Consider the following 15,468-nt stretch of genomic DNA (forward strand, 5'->3'; position numbering starts at 1 on the left):
TGGGCCCTAACCTCACCTCACCTCATCTCAGTGCATGGACAAGGACAACACATTATTGTTTGAATCTGGTCATTGGTTAGTGTCACCAACCCAGGCCCCAGCAGCTTGTGATGAAAATGGAAAAATGAGTATGTCTGAAGAATTTAGCAGGAGCAACTTACTATCTTTTTCTCCTCAATCTCAAGTAGCCTGTACCACTCCCTAGGAATCAATTGCTCATGTTTGTTTTTCTCCAGAACTGAGCGTAGCTCAGTTGGCAAGGCGCGGGAGTTCGCAGCTAGCCCATCAAGGTTCAATTCTCTGTTTGAGCATTTGGTGCTCACGGAGTTTTTTTTATATAAAAAAATGCCAATAGGCTAGTCTAGCCCGGATTGGTCTCGTTTTCTTTATGTTTGTTTTTCTCTCGTATCAATTCACGTTTCTGTGCTAGCTGTGGGATCTACCATGCCACCACTATTGCATGATGAATTTTTACTGCTCCTATTGTCCTACCACTTCACTTCATGTGGGACTTGCAGCATGAATTACTACTGATAAATAAAGTTGTTCCGCCATGAATCCATGTCACATGCCCTGCCTGCCACCTCTACTCCTCCTCCTATAGTACACTAGCTACGTACACATGTCGAGTGAGTGAGTCCTTGCAATGCTATTCATAAACTAGTGGTATGAGCTGGAACAAACACCATAGCCTAGGGCAGGCACCACGTACACAAGCTTTTTATTTACACCTGTAGGTATAGGTGAGGCACAGGCATAAGGCTTGCGCATACCAAAGTGTCCCGTAGCACCAACAAGCCAGCTATGGAATGAATGGCTACCCAACAAGAAAGAAGAGATGGGCGGATGTGCAACTGCTGCATGCTTCCCCCGTGCTTGCCAAGTGGAGAGAAAAAACATCTTTTTCCTTTCCCATTTGGTTGGTTGGCTCATGGCCACGGGCAGGATGTGTGTGCACTTTAGTGTCCATATGAATGAACACTCCTAGCTAGTAATAAACTGTTTCGTGCTTTCATGGCAAATTAGGGGGTGCAAATTAATTTTTTTTCTCGTAAACATGGATGGATTGGTGCACGGCCATGAGAAACTGAGCTAAAAAGAGGATGATATGTAGGGACAGACTAATTGTCTGAGCGAAAAGAGCAAAGCATGGCAATCGCACATATCCATGAGGAAGAGGATGGCAATTGGGTAATGGACTGACTGCAAAATAGCGTCTGGACTGACCGTGGACGAGGAAGAAGAGGCTGTTGTTGGGGAAGTAGTGGTATGAGTGATCTCCTAACCCAGAAAAAATGAAGCTTGATGAGGTCCTTGACAGCAAAATCTGAACTAAGAGTTGAGAGAAGTCCATCAGCAGCAACGTCTGAAGAACTGACAAAATGATATCATCAACATAAACCAGAAGTTACATAGTAACCTCGGGCGTTTTATAAGGACTAATGTATCAGTTGTAGATGGAACAAAGCCGTGAGCATGAAAACCTTAGGCAAGACGAGTATGACAGACACCCCTGCTTCAGGCCATACAATGCCTTTTCCAACCGATACAAGTGATGAGGACGACCAGGATCAATGAACCCCGGTGGCAGCCGCATGTATACTTCCTCATTGAACACACGATGAAGAAAAACATTCTGAACATAGTCTTCCTCCATGATCCGCTCTCCATCGTGACACGTCCGAGCATCGAGGACATGGCCACGCTCGGCTAGCAGGGGTCGTGTATCAGCTCACCGGAGGAGAGTGCTGTGGTGGTAAACGAGCACGCTCGCCGCCTTGAGATCAGAAACGAACATTGTCCTCATTCGCGAGACTAGATATTTCCATGCATATCCATTGTAACAAACCATGTTGCTTTTTTCCCAGACCCTCGAAGATGCCCATATGAGTAGGATGTGCATGTCCTCGTTCGTAGAGACGAGTGTGTGACATATGTGAGCGACTTCGTTTTAAAAAAGAAAGAAAAACGAGTGCTTTGTCAACGGCATTGGCATGTAGACGTGTTCGTAGAGGAGGAGGATTTTGCATCTTTCTATCTATCTACTTCCATGGCTCAATCTGATGACACAAACTAGTAAGTACTCCCTCCGTTCCTTTATGTAAGATGTGTTATTTTTGGCACGATGACCAAGGCGCGGAGGTATTAGGATAGAATTACCCTTGGCAAATTTATTGATTAGTGGCAAGTAAATCAGTGAGTGCAGGAAAGTAAGAGATACATGCAATCAAGAGAGAGATTATTTCCTTATTTTGCAACAAAGAAAGGTACATGCAATCAGGAGAAATATATTTTCCTTTTGCCGGAGGGCTAAAAAGGGAATTAGGAGGATTTAGAAGAAATGCACCTTACATTGTAGAATTTTATGAAAAAACAAATACACCTTATATAAAGAAACGGAGGGAGTAATTAACTACATGATGATCGATGGTGCATTTCGAATTCAAAGCTAGCGATCTACATTCAATTTTAATTGCAAAACATGTCCATATTTTTTAATTTTAATTCAGTGAAAGTACTATCCAAACACATCAGTAGTAAAATTACAATCTACTCCCTTCGTAAAGAAATATAAATGTGTTTAGATCACTATTTTAGTGATCTAAACGCTCTTTATATTGGTTTACCAAGTGAGTACTATGCATGCATGAAAATTTACTAGTAGTACTAGCTGTGTGTAGTGTGAGGCCAGCCAGCCAGCCGAGCAGGAGTAAGAAGTTTTTGACACAATAGTTATGGGACGGATGAAGTACATGCTATGGTGGCAACGATTACTATTTTTTGCAGATGAAAAAGGACCACTCCGTACGCAACGATTACTACTATACTGGTGATTAACAAGGACCACTGTCAGTAATAAGTCATCTGTAAATCTGTGGAGAGTAGGTACATGTGGCATTGTATCTTTGCGCTTGTCCCTAGCTTGTGAAGGCAGACATGGATATGGATGCGCACTGAAGAAATGAATTCTCCACTGTCTCGGGTTCAGGACATGTTGGCATTTGACTGTCTGCGTGCCTGCCTTACCCAATTCTGATTCTGGGAAGAAGATTTGGACGGTGACACGTCTCATATATACTGCATTATTAGTGCAGGGAAAAGGACAATGCATGCATGCTGCATTATTTGAGTCTGTCAATTGAAAACAGTCTTATTTGTGGCCATTGCTAGCTAGCATGTGAAAGAAAATACATCTTTTTGAAACCACAAGTCACGGCCCCTTCCCGGCCCCCGCGTCGCTCCTGCAGGGGCGACTCGGGCGGCGATAACCTAGCCCGCCGCCAGCCAGCCACCCCCCCCCTCCTCTCCCTCGCCACCACCAGAGGGGGCCGCCGGCACGCCGCGCGTCCTGCCGGGAGGGTGGTGGCGAGGATCTGTTCCGCCCTGTCTCGTGCATGGGGCTTTGGAGCCGAGGTGGCAGCCTCGGGTGGTAGAGTGACGGCGACCTCAGCAAGCGGCCGTCGCTAGTGCTGGCCGTCCTCCTTGGCCGCGCAGGTGGCTAGGCGGCGGCGGGTGGTGGCCGCGGGGGCGCCGGTCCCGGATCTGACGCCTCCGCCTCCAACCCTTTCGGCCCCTGTCAGATCTGGTCTCCGGCTACCCCAGGCTGCCGGCGCCGCGTCTGTGCTAGGGGTGGGGAAGACGTGGACCCCGGAGAAATCCAAGGCTGGCTCTGCCGGCCACGACGACGGCGACGCCTGAGGGCGCCGTCTCCTACTTGTAGGCGCCGTCAAGGTTATCCCTTTCCCCCTTTGCCTCGTTCCCCTGCTCGTATACCGGGGTGAAAACCCAAATCCCTTTGGATTGGGCGGCAGCGACGCTCGCGGCGCCGTCACCCCCATGGAGGTGCCGCCTTCGGTGAGTTTGGGGCGGTGGTGAGTCCGATCTGGTTGGTGGGCGTTTGGCAGCGACATGGTTGGAGCTGGTGGCGTCTTGGAGGTTCCCCGCTCGCCATCTGCGGTCAGCATCGTCTCCAAATTCAGTCCAATGGCTTCCCTCCATTACTGCTCTGTCATCGGCAGCCCCACCGTGCATTTGCTTCTCCTTGCGTGTTGGTTCCCTCCCAGTGCCATGTTGCCCTTTGTTGAGCTTGGCGACGCGTGTTGGTGGTGCTCTGGTATGTCTTTTCGTGTGGCTATGGCGTCGGGTGTGCACCTTTGCTCTTGGGAGAGCGTTCTTATCGTCCGACGGATCGACGCCTCATGCCAGGCGAGGGGCTAGGGAGCCCCTTTCGGAGATGTAGGAGGTTGTCGCTGATTCGGCCGGAGCCCATGGAGATGCCATCATTACTCCCGCCTGCTAGTTGGGTCTTCTCAAGGCCTGCTGGTGTCTCGGTAGGGTGGATCGCACTCGGTGGAGGGCTTCATCGTCTTCAAGCTGGTCTTGTTCTTTAGATTCTGCATCTTTGATTGTAGATGGATAGAAGCCTATTAGCTGTTTGCACAGCACTCTTGTACCCTTTTAGCTGTTTTCTTTGTTCCGTTTCTGTTATTGGCGCTTGTTGTAATCCTGGCCGGTTGATGGCTTTGTTAATTCAAAACCGGGCTCGTCCTGAGCCTTCGTTCTAAAAAACATGTGAAAGAAAGAAAGAAAGAAAGAAAGAAAGAAGAAAGAAAAATCAGTAGTACTAGGAGTACGTTTGAAGAATTTGTTTCTTCAACAGGCAGCCGTGCTTGCCGATCATTATCAGCCAGGACGGGCATTCGTAGAGTTGAGTTCATTCTTCTACTGTACTACTTCCTACGTTTTTAAATATAAGCCTTTTTAGATATTCTAATGTACACTTTAAAATACATATGCATACATCTGTATGCAGTGGCGGAGCTAGCCCGTCCATGGAGCCGGGGCAAAATACAAAGGGATGTGCTCATGGGCATTTGCCCACAAAGACTGATGATTAATTATCAGTCTCTTAGTGTAATTTATTGGAAGTATTTGGGTAGAGCCCGTGCAGCTGCCCAGGGTTGCCGGGAGGTGGCTCCGCCACTGTCTGTATGTGATCCGTATTAAAATCTCTAAAAAAACACCTTACATTTAAAAACGGAGGGAGTAGAAAGATAGCACTCTTAAAGACAAGAACAAAACGTCTCACTTCTTTCGTGCAAGAAATCCGTACTCTTATCTCGGTGACACACATGCATGCATGATGGAACCACCTCCCCGCATGTTTCGTGCAGTGAAGCTTGCTTTTTCAATGTAATAAAGGATAAAAATATAAATTAACTATTTCTTTTTTGCTCATTTCGTCGTGCAGTGTCTGCCATTCTTGTTTACTGGCCGTGTCTCGCTTTGGAAGTGTTCCCTGGCAGCCGGGATTCTCTCTCTCTCTCTCTCTCTCTCTCTCTCTCTCCGCCATTCTTGTTTACTAGTACGGCGCAAGGTTTCATTATGCCAACCGATCTTGCATCATCTCGGACATGGAATCTACCGTGCCAGTTAGAATGATTTACTGCTGCTCCCTCCGATGGCCATAGTAGGCAGTTGTACCACTGCCGGGGACTTGATTGCGTGGGTGAATGAAAGAATTGAGTGGATAGATAGATGGCTTTTATTTCAAGTGGTGGAGCAGGATGATGAATATAAAGCTTTTATTCTCAAGTGGTGGAATGCAATGGAACGGAAACGAATTCTGGCAACACAACACGTAGAGCACTCAAGAAATCTGTCTGACTCTTGCGTGGATGTAGATGCGGGTGTGTGCCAGTAATACTTACAGTAGTGTCTAACGTTCAGGACACGCTGCTGCTAAAGCTAAAGCAGGAGGGACGGCGCTCATCGCCTGGCCCCCTGTCGCTCGGCTCCACTGCCTGCCTTAACCAATCGTAATAATCAATCCGGGTGCTTAATTTGGGCAATCCGGGTGCTTGATCATTGTCACTCATGCATGCATGGACCCTCACCTCAGCCTAGTGCGTAGACCGTGGAGGCATTGTCTCAAACTCTGAATCAGCACTAGTACTACACCAGTCCAGTAGCTTGCGTGAACAAAAACAATACTATTACGGCATGCCTGCCTGAAAGAATTTTCTGTAGTGATTAACTAGGAGCTGCTGTCACCGCGTCGATAAATCTATCTCTGTATCTATCTATGCGCTTGTCCCTTACTAAGGCGTACGTGGTGAAGACACAAATTGTGCAGGCAGGGAGAGGGAAGGCCTATCTTATCTACTGTCTTGAATCATTCACAAGATGTTGGCATTTGACTGCCTGCCTTTAGCCAATTCTGGTTCTGGGAAGAAGAAGATTTGGACTCTGAGTGGCATGTAGGTGGCAGGCACGCGTGAGTCAGTTGCGTGGACAAGGACAATGCATCATTTTAGATTTGGCCATTGATAGCTGGCATTACCAAATCAGTAGGAGTGCTACTGCTGCCATGTGAAAGAAACAAGGAAGGAAAAAAAAAATCACCCAAGTATGCCTGAAGAATTTGGTTCTTCAACAGGCTGCCAATCATACATGTGAGCAGAGCACCAGGATGGGTATACATGGGTTCTGTTGTATAGATATAGAAGGTATAGCACTAGCTAGTGATGGGTATACAAGAAGGAAAAAGGCTCACTTTCTTCTTCTTGCAAGAAACTACTAGCGGTATCTATCTTGGTGACCCATATGATGCAACCTCCCGGTATGCTCGTGCACTGAAGCTTCTTCTTACAGTAGTGTATTTTATCTTGTACTATTTTTGAATAAAACAAGTTTCTTTCCTTGTTCAGTGAGATCTACTCCAGTACGGAGCTACTACTTGTTTTTTGTTCATCTATCTTTCTATTGATCTTGTCCAGGTCCAGGTCCAGTGATCTTGTGGCTAGCTGGTTGGCTAGATTTACGGCGCGTCTTCTGGGGCGTGTTGATGTGGGACTTATTCGCATGGATCAATGGGAAAAAAAAAGGACACGCTGACCAGCCTAGGGTCTTGCTCCAGGCCACATGCCTGGCCTGGTACACATGTTTGAGCAGTTTCAGGGAGAGCAGAGCACCCAAGAAAATATCAGGCTAGTATATATATATACCTGTCTACATCTACATATATCATTACCTAATAATAAAGCAAATTGAATTTCTTTCGTCCGTCATGGCATTTTTTTGAAAAGTCCCTCTATTTCAGAGAATTCAACCCGCAGTCCTGTTTTAAGTTAAAATGAATCGTTTTTTCATATTTTACACAAAAGTCCCTGTGTTTCGTTGAAATCAACCCGCGGTTCGGATTTAAGTCACACCCGAACCTTTATTTTACATTTTCCAAAAAAAACCTAATGTTTCAGGTAATTCATCCTTGGATCATATTTAAGTCAAACAATGTTTTTTTAAATCATCCATATCTTTTAAACCGTAACTCCGATTTGAACATGTTATATATAAAATTTGATTAGAAAAATATGTAGAATATGAATATGAGATTATTTTCACCTGTTAAGTATTTTTAAATAGTATTTTGGAATATATTTAAGTCAAATAAATGATTTTCGAAATTATTCGTATCTTTTAAATCGTAACTTCGATTTTAACTTATTATATATGAAATTTTATTAGAAAAATATGTGGAATCTAAATATGATGTTAATTTTACCTGTTAAATATTTTTTAAATATCATTTTGGGAGCAAACTTATAATTTATAGCGTAAGACCCGTTTTTCTTTCGTACCGGCGGCGACCCGGATTGCAAATAAACACCCCACTATAACAATATAGGGAAAAGAAATTATCTATAACTACATATGCATACCTCTGAAAAATATCGCAGGGGAAAACAACAGATTTCTCATCGCGCGCGCGATAGAGAGAGAGAGAGAGAGAGAGAGAGAGAGAGAGAGAGAGGGAGGAGAGAGGGAGAGAGAGACGCCTTAGGATTAAACATATTTCAACATGTTTTTTTTGTTTTGTGTGAATACCGAGGCCATCGCCGGTGAGGGTGAGAAGGAGGATAAGCGGCAACACAAATATGATGCCTCGTCAAAATAAAGGAGATGAACCTATTGTGGTCTTGGGTGATTGTTGTTGGGTTAAGAGTGTGTGTTATGTTTTCTCTCCCGTTACAACGCACGGGCTCTTTTGCTAGTATACATACTATGCTCTTGTCCCTGCTTGCTTGCCAAGATGTGGATCGATGGCTGGCCTGGTACACACACATTGTTTGAGCAGTTCTTGGGAGAGAGGAGACGAAGTTACTGTGTGCAAGGATAGATAGCTGCAAACGCACACTAGTACAGTACTATTGCATTGGATTCAATTCAGGTGGACACGACGCTACTCAATCGCCTGGCCTGCTGTCGCTTGACTGCCTGCCCTAACTAATCATAATCAATGTGGGTGCCTAATTTGTACTACACAGGCCGCTTGAATGTCGATCATGGACCCTCACCTCACCTCATCTCAGTGCATCGTGGGAGAGGACAACATACACGTTATTGTCTCAACTTGATCATTCATTCCTACTATCGCCATAGTATGCCTGAATAGTTTAGCTAGGAGGAGGAGCACCTCAACTTCTTCTTCTTCCCCCATCTTAATTAGCCGGTATCAAGTTTCAGTGCAAATTTACGAAAAGGGGTTTCCCTCGCTTTGTATTACAAAGCAACCACCGATACATTCAAATACTTAATGTGCATCAGAGAAAGCCACGTGAGATGCACCTCATGCCTCGCACCGCCGCCGCTCCTCCAGTGCCCTTTCATAGGGTGCCAGCCATCATGTGAGAGTATCGTGGCGGTAGACGAGCATATCCGATGTAACAAACCATGTTGCTTTTTTCCTAGTCTCTCAAAGATGCTCATATATACGAGTAGAGTGCGCATGTGTTCGCTCATAGAGATGAGTGTACGTACGTATATGAGCGTCTCAACTGTCTCGTGTTTTCGAAAAGAAAAACGAGTGTTTTGTCAACGGCGTTGGCATGTACTCCTAGACGTGTTGGTAGAGGAGGAGGATTTTGCATCTTTGTAACTACTTCCATGGCTCAATCCGATGACACAAACTAGTAATTAACTACATGATGATCGATGGCGCAATTCAAAGCTCGCGATCTACAAATCCAACAACTGATCAAACCAACCAAATAAAATCCTATCTAGCTAGCTTAACTGGAGATCGAGACGATCTCATCCAAATCAATCAAATGTATATATCCAGCTCCATCGATCGATCCCTCCGATCGACGAAACTGAAGATGCTAACCGGACCGGACTGATCAGTCCGTCGGCGGCCCCGGCGCGCCGACGATGACGGCGTCGGACCAGCGCGCGGGCGAGCGGTCGCTGCTGTTGGACGATGACATGGCCTCTGCGCGCGCCTCCCGCACCATCCGCAGCGCCTCGGCCGTGGCCGGCCGCGCGCCGGGGTCCGCGGCCACGCACGAAGCCGCCACGCCAACCAACGCGCCCAGCTTCTCTTCGGCAGGGCCGGCGGCGCCGGACGCGGCCGACTCGCCGCCCGACTCCGTGGACATCTCCTCCTCGCGCGCGGCGCGCACCCAGGCGGTCACCTCGTCGGCACCACCGCGCTGGTCCAGGAGGTCCGGGAACGGCGCCCGGCCCGTAAGCAGCTCCAGCAGGAGCACGCCGAAGCTGTACACATCGGACGCCGCCGTGAAGGACGAGGAGGAGCGGGTCTCCGGGGCGCGGTAGAGGAGGGATGCGGAGGATGCGTCGGCGCCGGCGGCGTGGAGGGCGGGGACGAGGCCGTAGTCGGTGAGGCAGGACTCGAAGTCGGGGCCGAGGAGGACGTTGGAAGGCTTGAGGTTGCCGTGCACAAGTGATTGTTGGTGCAGGTGGAGCAGGCCGGCGGCGATGTCTTCAGCGATCTTCATGCAGGAGGTCCAGTGCAGCGGCTTGCCCTTGCTCGACGGCCGAGACCCTGCATTGCACCCATGAATTTCCAACCATTATACTACCACATTTAAATCGCAAAACATGCATGATCACATTTTTTGTTTCAGTTCAGTACTGCTAGAATATTTTCAACTTCATGTAACTACTAGTGAAGTTTCATGCTATGAACATTTACTGAGCTGAGGTAGCTGTGTGTGTACTGTGTAGTGTGAGGCCAGCCATGCATTTGTCTGAATTTGTGTCCGACTGTTGCTCATTACACGTTGTGGTGGCAACAGTTACTATTTTTTGCAGATCAAAATGACCACTCTGTGTGCAACAATTACTAGTATAGTGGTGATTAATCAACCAAGGACCACTGTCAGTGTGTAAGTCATGGATAAATCCGTGGAGAGTAGGTACATGTGCCATTGTATCTTTGCGCTTGTCCCTAGCTTGCTTGTGAAGACAGACATGGATGCGCTCTCTCCTGAAGAAATGAAATGAATTCTCTACTGTCTGGGGTTCAGGACATGTTGGCATTTGACTGCCTGCCTGCCTGCCTTGCCCAATTCTGATTTTGGAAAGAAGATTTGGATACTAGTGCATTATTAGTGCAGAGAAGAGGACAATGCATTATGGATATGGATCATGGCAGGGCAGGGCAGGCAGCAGGTACACAAGCTATTATCTCAAGTGGCGGAGCAGGATCATGGATATGGATCTCTCCATGCACGTAATACTTAACTTGCAATGGAACGGAATGGGATTCAGGCAGCACAACACGATCGAGAGCGCTCAAGAAAATCCGTCTGAATCTTGCGTGGATGCACTGAATAAATTGTGCAGGCGGTGCTATCTACTGGGTTCAGAACACGCTGCTAAAGCAGGAGGGAGGGATAGCTCATGCTCATCCATCGCATTATCCTGGCCTCGTGTTGCTCGGCTCCACTGCCTGCCTTAACTAATCATCATAATCAATGTCACTCGCAGCTCGTCTCATCTCATTGCGCGGACAAGGACCATACGTGCATTGTCTGAATCTGATCATTGCTCCCAGTGTTACCAATCCAGCAGCTTGCATGAACAAAAACAATGCCCCTACTACAGTATGCCTGAAAGAATTTACCCAGCAGCGGCAGCAGGAGGTAGTAACAACACTTGCTATGGCGATTAACAAGGACCACTGTCACCGCGTCGATAAATCTATCTGTGTATCTATGCGCTTGTCCCTGCTTACTTGTGAAACAAGGCGTACGTGGTGAAGACACAAATTGTGCAGGCAGGCAGGCAGGGAGGGCCTATCTTATTTACTACTGTCTTGAATCATGCAGATTGACTGCCTGGCTTTAGCCAATTCTGGAGAAAAAAAATATTTGGACGGTGGCATGGCGGGGAAAAGGACAATGTATGGTGCATTATTCCAGTCTGGCCATTGCCAAATCAGTACTGCTGGCATGTGAAAGAAACTTATTAGAAAAAAAAAAGATCACCATGCCTGAAGAATTTGTTTCTTCAACAGGCAGGGCAGGTGTGCTTGGCTGGCGATCATACATGTGAGCGGAGCACCAGGATGGGCATGTGTTGAGTCTCTATTGTATAGATAAACATCACTTTTTTTTTTCCTTGCAAGAAACTAGCGCTACTTTGGTAACTCATACTCCCGGCATGCTCGTGCACTGAAGCTGCTTCTTAGTATTTTATCTAGTACTTCCTCCGTTCCAAAATAGATGACTCAACTTTGTACTAACTTTAGTATAAAGTTGGTTCATCTATTTTGGAACGGAGGGAGTAGTACGTATTTCTGAATAAAAGAAGTTTCTTTGTTTGTTCAGTGAGATCTACTCCATGGTACGGAGTACTTGTTTTTTGTTCATCTATATCTATGTATTGATCTTCTCCAGGTCCAGTGATCTTGTGGCTGGCTGGGTGGCTAGATTTACGGCGTGTCTTCCTTCGTGGGGGTGTGTTCATGTCATATGGGACTTATTCGCATGCATGGATCAATGAAAAAAAGGACACGCTGGCCTAGCATAGGGGTCTTGCTCCAAATCAGCAGAGCAGCTTGTGAATGAATGAAAAAAAGGAATACTAGCACACCATCATTGTTCCTATTTGGAAACAGAGGTGTTGTACTACGGTTTGCCTGAATAAGTAAGCTAGCAGGGGCACCTCATCGGCTCATCCTCTTCTTCTTCTTCTTCTTCTTCTTCTTCTTCTTCCGCCGTCTTAGCCAGGTAGTATCAAGTTTCACTGCAAAATGTACTACTAGGGCGCAATGCAATGAGATTAACCAAAGCCTTTCCTTCTGATAGGGCTTCTTCTAATCTGTGGTGGTAATCTAGTGAGTGGCTTCACAGATCTGGCGTCAACATGAGACTTGTGTGATGTGGAATCTACCAAGCATTCATCACTGTCTCATGAATCACTGTTGCTCCTCCTATAGTGGTGGTGGTGGTACTCCTCCTCCTTGACTTCATGTCAGGTGGGACTTAATTTGCAGCACGAGTGAGTTAATAGTAAAGCAGCTGCCTGGCTACCACAGCATGAAAAATGAATCCATGTCACATTTCATGGTGAAGCAATTCTTATATACTCTTTTTTACAAGTATATAAGAGCTGCCTTTTTTTTTTATGTACACTTGTGGTGAAGCACAGCCATGAGGCTTGCGCATGCCAATCTTGTCATCTAGGACTAGTCTAGGAAGCAGCACCAACAAACAAAGCCGGCCATGGAAATGAAACCCTAGTGCACGCCACATCCATGCTGCATGCTTCAGCTACCCAACAAGAAAAGAAAAACAGAGAGAGATGGTTGGATGTGCAACAGCTTTGCTTTCCCCCGTGATTTGCTCCCTCAATCTCAATGCCGTGAGTAACAGACACCAAGAAAATTTGTCCTTTTACACACAAGACATCTAGGACTACTAAACATGGACGCATGGCAACGAGGAAGGAATTGAGCTGAAAAACACATTCTTTCAGAGAAAACACAGCATGGCAATGGCGAAAATGGAGGACGAGGAACAAGACGGCAATGGCAATGGCAATGGCAATGGGGTAGTGACTGAACTCACCGTGGACGAGGGAGAAGAGGCTGCCGTTGGGGTAGTAGTCGTACACCAGCAGCCGCTCCTCCTTGGCCTGGAAGTATGCCCGCAGCGCCACCACGTTCGGGTGCCGCACGCTGCCCAGCTCCTCCGCCCGCCGCCCGAACTCCAGAGCCCCGCCGCCCACCCCGCCGGCGCCCCCCGCGTCGCCGCACCGCATCCGCTTCACCGTCACGATGAACCCCGTCTCCATCACCGCCTTGTACGTGCTCCCGGCCTCCCCGCGCCCCAGCGTCTCCGCCGACGCCCGCAGCAGCTCCTCCAGGCTGTACGCCTCCGCCGCGCCCCCGCAGAACACCAGCCTCCCGATCCCCTCCCGCTCCCACGAGAACTCCCGACCGCCCACCGCCGCCGCCGCTGAGTTCGTCGCTGGCGGCAGTGCTGCGTTGGCCGACCGGTGCTGCTGCTGGTGGTCCTCCTCCGCCTGCTCCTCTGGCGTGCCAAGCCCGCCCTTGTCCACGTCGCCGGCCACGCGCTTGTTGCGCCCGCGCCCGCGCCGAGACGCGGTCACCGCCGCCGCGACCAGCAGGGCCAGCACCACCGCGCCCGCCACCGTCGACCCGGCGATTATCGCGGCCTTCCTGCGGCGGCCGCTGCTGCCACCGGACCCGCCGGGGGGAGGGAGCGGCGCGAACGCGGCGGTGGCGGGGGAGAGCGACATCGGCCCGGGAGCGGCCGCCGCCGCGACGCAGGGCACGGCGAGCGGCGCCCCGCAGAGCCCGGCATTGCCCGCGAACGCCGACGCGTTGAACCGCCTCGCGAGGACGCCGGGGATCTGGCCCGACAGCCGGTTGCCGGAGACGTCGAGCGCCCGGAGCGTGCTCTGCGGCAGCGCGGGCACCGGCCCCGTCAGCAGGTTCCCGTCGAGCAGCAGCGAGGTGAGCCTCGGCACCCGGGCGAGCTCGCGCGGGATCCGGCCGGAGAGGCGGTTGCCGGAGAGCACGAGCACGGTGGCGCGGTGGAGCAGCGCGAGGCTGGCGGGGAGCGGGCCGGAGAGGCGGTTGCCGGCGAGGTAGAGCAGCTTGAGGTTGGGGAGCGCGGCGGCGAGCCCGTCGGGGACGGGGCCGGAGAGCGCGTTGGCCTTGAGGCTGAGGACGCGGAGTTCGCCGAGCGGCGCGAGGAGGGCGGCGGTGAGCGGGCCCGTGAGGTTGAGGTTCTCGAGGACCAGCTTGGTGACGCGGCCGGCGGGGTCGCACTGGCGCACGCCCGGCCAGGCGGTGCAGAGGGTGCGGGCCGTGGAGGGGTGCCACGGGAGGCGGTTGGATGCGTCGAGGGAGGATTTTAGTGCCAGCAGCGCGTCGGCGTCGGTTGCTGCGGTGCCGGCGGCGGCGAGGTGGTAGAGCAGGAGGAGGAGGAGGGGCAGGAGGTGGCGAGGCGAGAGGGCTCCGGCTCCGGGGGGCTTCATGGTGTGGTGGAGTGTGGAGTGAAGGAAGGAAGGCAGTGGCAGGAAGGGGAGGTCAGCAATGGCGGGTGGGCGGCATTGATGATGGGCGGGGGAGCAGTGAGCGAGCTAGGTGTAAAAGAGTAGAAACGGACAAGGCTGCCTTGGATCTCTTCTCCGGAAAGGAAAGGAAAAGGGGAGAGGGACGGGGCATGAGCTATTGAGCTGCTGCTTAACTAAATGCGGCAGCGTGCGTCCTTGCGTGCGTGCGTGAGTGAGTGTGGGCCGGCGGCCGGCTTGCCGGAGAGCGAGAGGAGGAAGAAAGGCAGCTCTGCTCGCCAATTAACACTGGACTCCATACTCTGAGGCTGGGTACTAGTGGAGTGCACCACATGCTCTCTGACTCTGAACTGACGGAGGTGGATGATTAACTTTGCGACCTGCTGGAGTGGAGCATGGTGGTGGTAAACAGAGGCAGCACAGCACAGTGATTATCCCCACCCAGCCTCCGCTATCACTTGTGGGTCAGTAATAAGTGGGTCAATGGAGTGGCCGAGCTCCTCTCCTCGGGGCTGTAGAAAGCCTGACCGACGCCCATTTTACTACTAACAGTATAATTACTCACTGTAATGATCCCCTTTCTTCCTTTCTTCTTTCCTGCAGAGCTGCAGGCAGGAATCTCCATGCTCGCGTGCCAAGCAATGGCAGTGGCAGTTGACCAAGATCCTCTTTCCTGCAGCCGCAAACTCTTCATCCATTCCTTCCACGCACAATCTCGTCGGAGATCACCCCGATTACAAACATTATAGTAGTAGTATTGACGAGATGCATGCGCGCCCTAAATCCAAATCCAAATCTACCTACCGCTGTTTCTTCCGTCATTTGCGTGTGTGCGCGCGTGCGCTCGTGACTGCCTGGGTGTAAGTAAGAGGGTCCATTGAATGCTGGCACGTGCAATCCTCTCCTGCCGGGCCTCTGCTCCTCCCTCCGGCCAAAATTTCGTGTTTCGACCCTTTTCGCATAACATTTCAGGATCTAACCCCGGTTTCGAAAATTTCCGGCATTTAACCTTTTTTCTTACCGCCAGGGCCCGTGGCGGTAGGGTACTAATCCACATCAACACGTGGAGACGGTCGCCGTCCCCCTCCGTCGCACCCTACCGCCAGGGGTGCTGGC

General features: G+C 49.9%; 1 protein-coding gene across 1 annotated transcript; it reads right to left on the reverse strand.

The window, feature by feature from the left end:
• Positions 1 to 8,929: 8,929 nt before the first annotated feature.
• Positions 8,930 to 14,784, reverse strand: LOC119325715 (inactive leucine-rich repeat receptor-like serine/threonine-protein kinase At1g60630). Its single transcript, XM_037599448.1, has 2 exons — positions 12,879 to 14,784; positions 8,930 to 9,847 (listed from the first exon to the last, which is right to left on the reverse strand). The coding sequence occupies exons 1-2, from the start codon at positions 14,314 to 14,316 to the stop codon at positions 9,183 to 9,185; spliced, it is 2,103 nt and encodes a 700-aa protein (XP_037455345.1). The 5' UTR covers positions 14,317 to 14,784; the 3' UTR covers positions 8,930 to 9,182.
• Positions 14,785 to 15,468: the final 684 nt, after the last annotated feature.

The sequence above is a fragment of the Triticum dicoccoides genome, chromosome 6B, assembly GCF_002162155.2.
Source record: "Triticum dicoccoides isolate Atlit2015 ecotype Zavitan chromosome 6B, WEW_v2.0, whole genome shotgun sequence".
Lineage (NCBI taxonomy): Eukaryota > Viridiplantae > Streptophyta > Magnoliopsida > Poales > Poaceae > Triticum > Triticum dicoccoides.

Bases quoted from the DNA above. Each gene is read 5' to 3' on its own strand.
- LOC119325715 (XM_037599448.1), bottom strand. From the start codon at position 14,316: ATGAAGCCCCCCGGAGCCGGAGCCCTCTCGCCTCGCCACCTCCTGCCC. The intron at 9,848-12,878 runs GTGAGTTCAGTC...GGTGCAATGCAG, and splicing joins CCTCTTCTCCCTCGTCCACG to GGTCTCGGCCGTCGAGCAAG.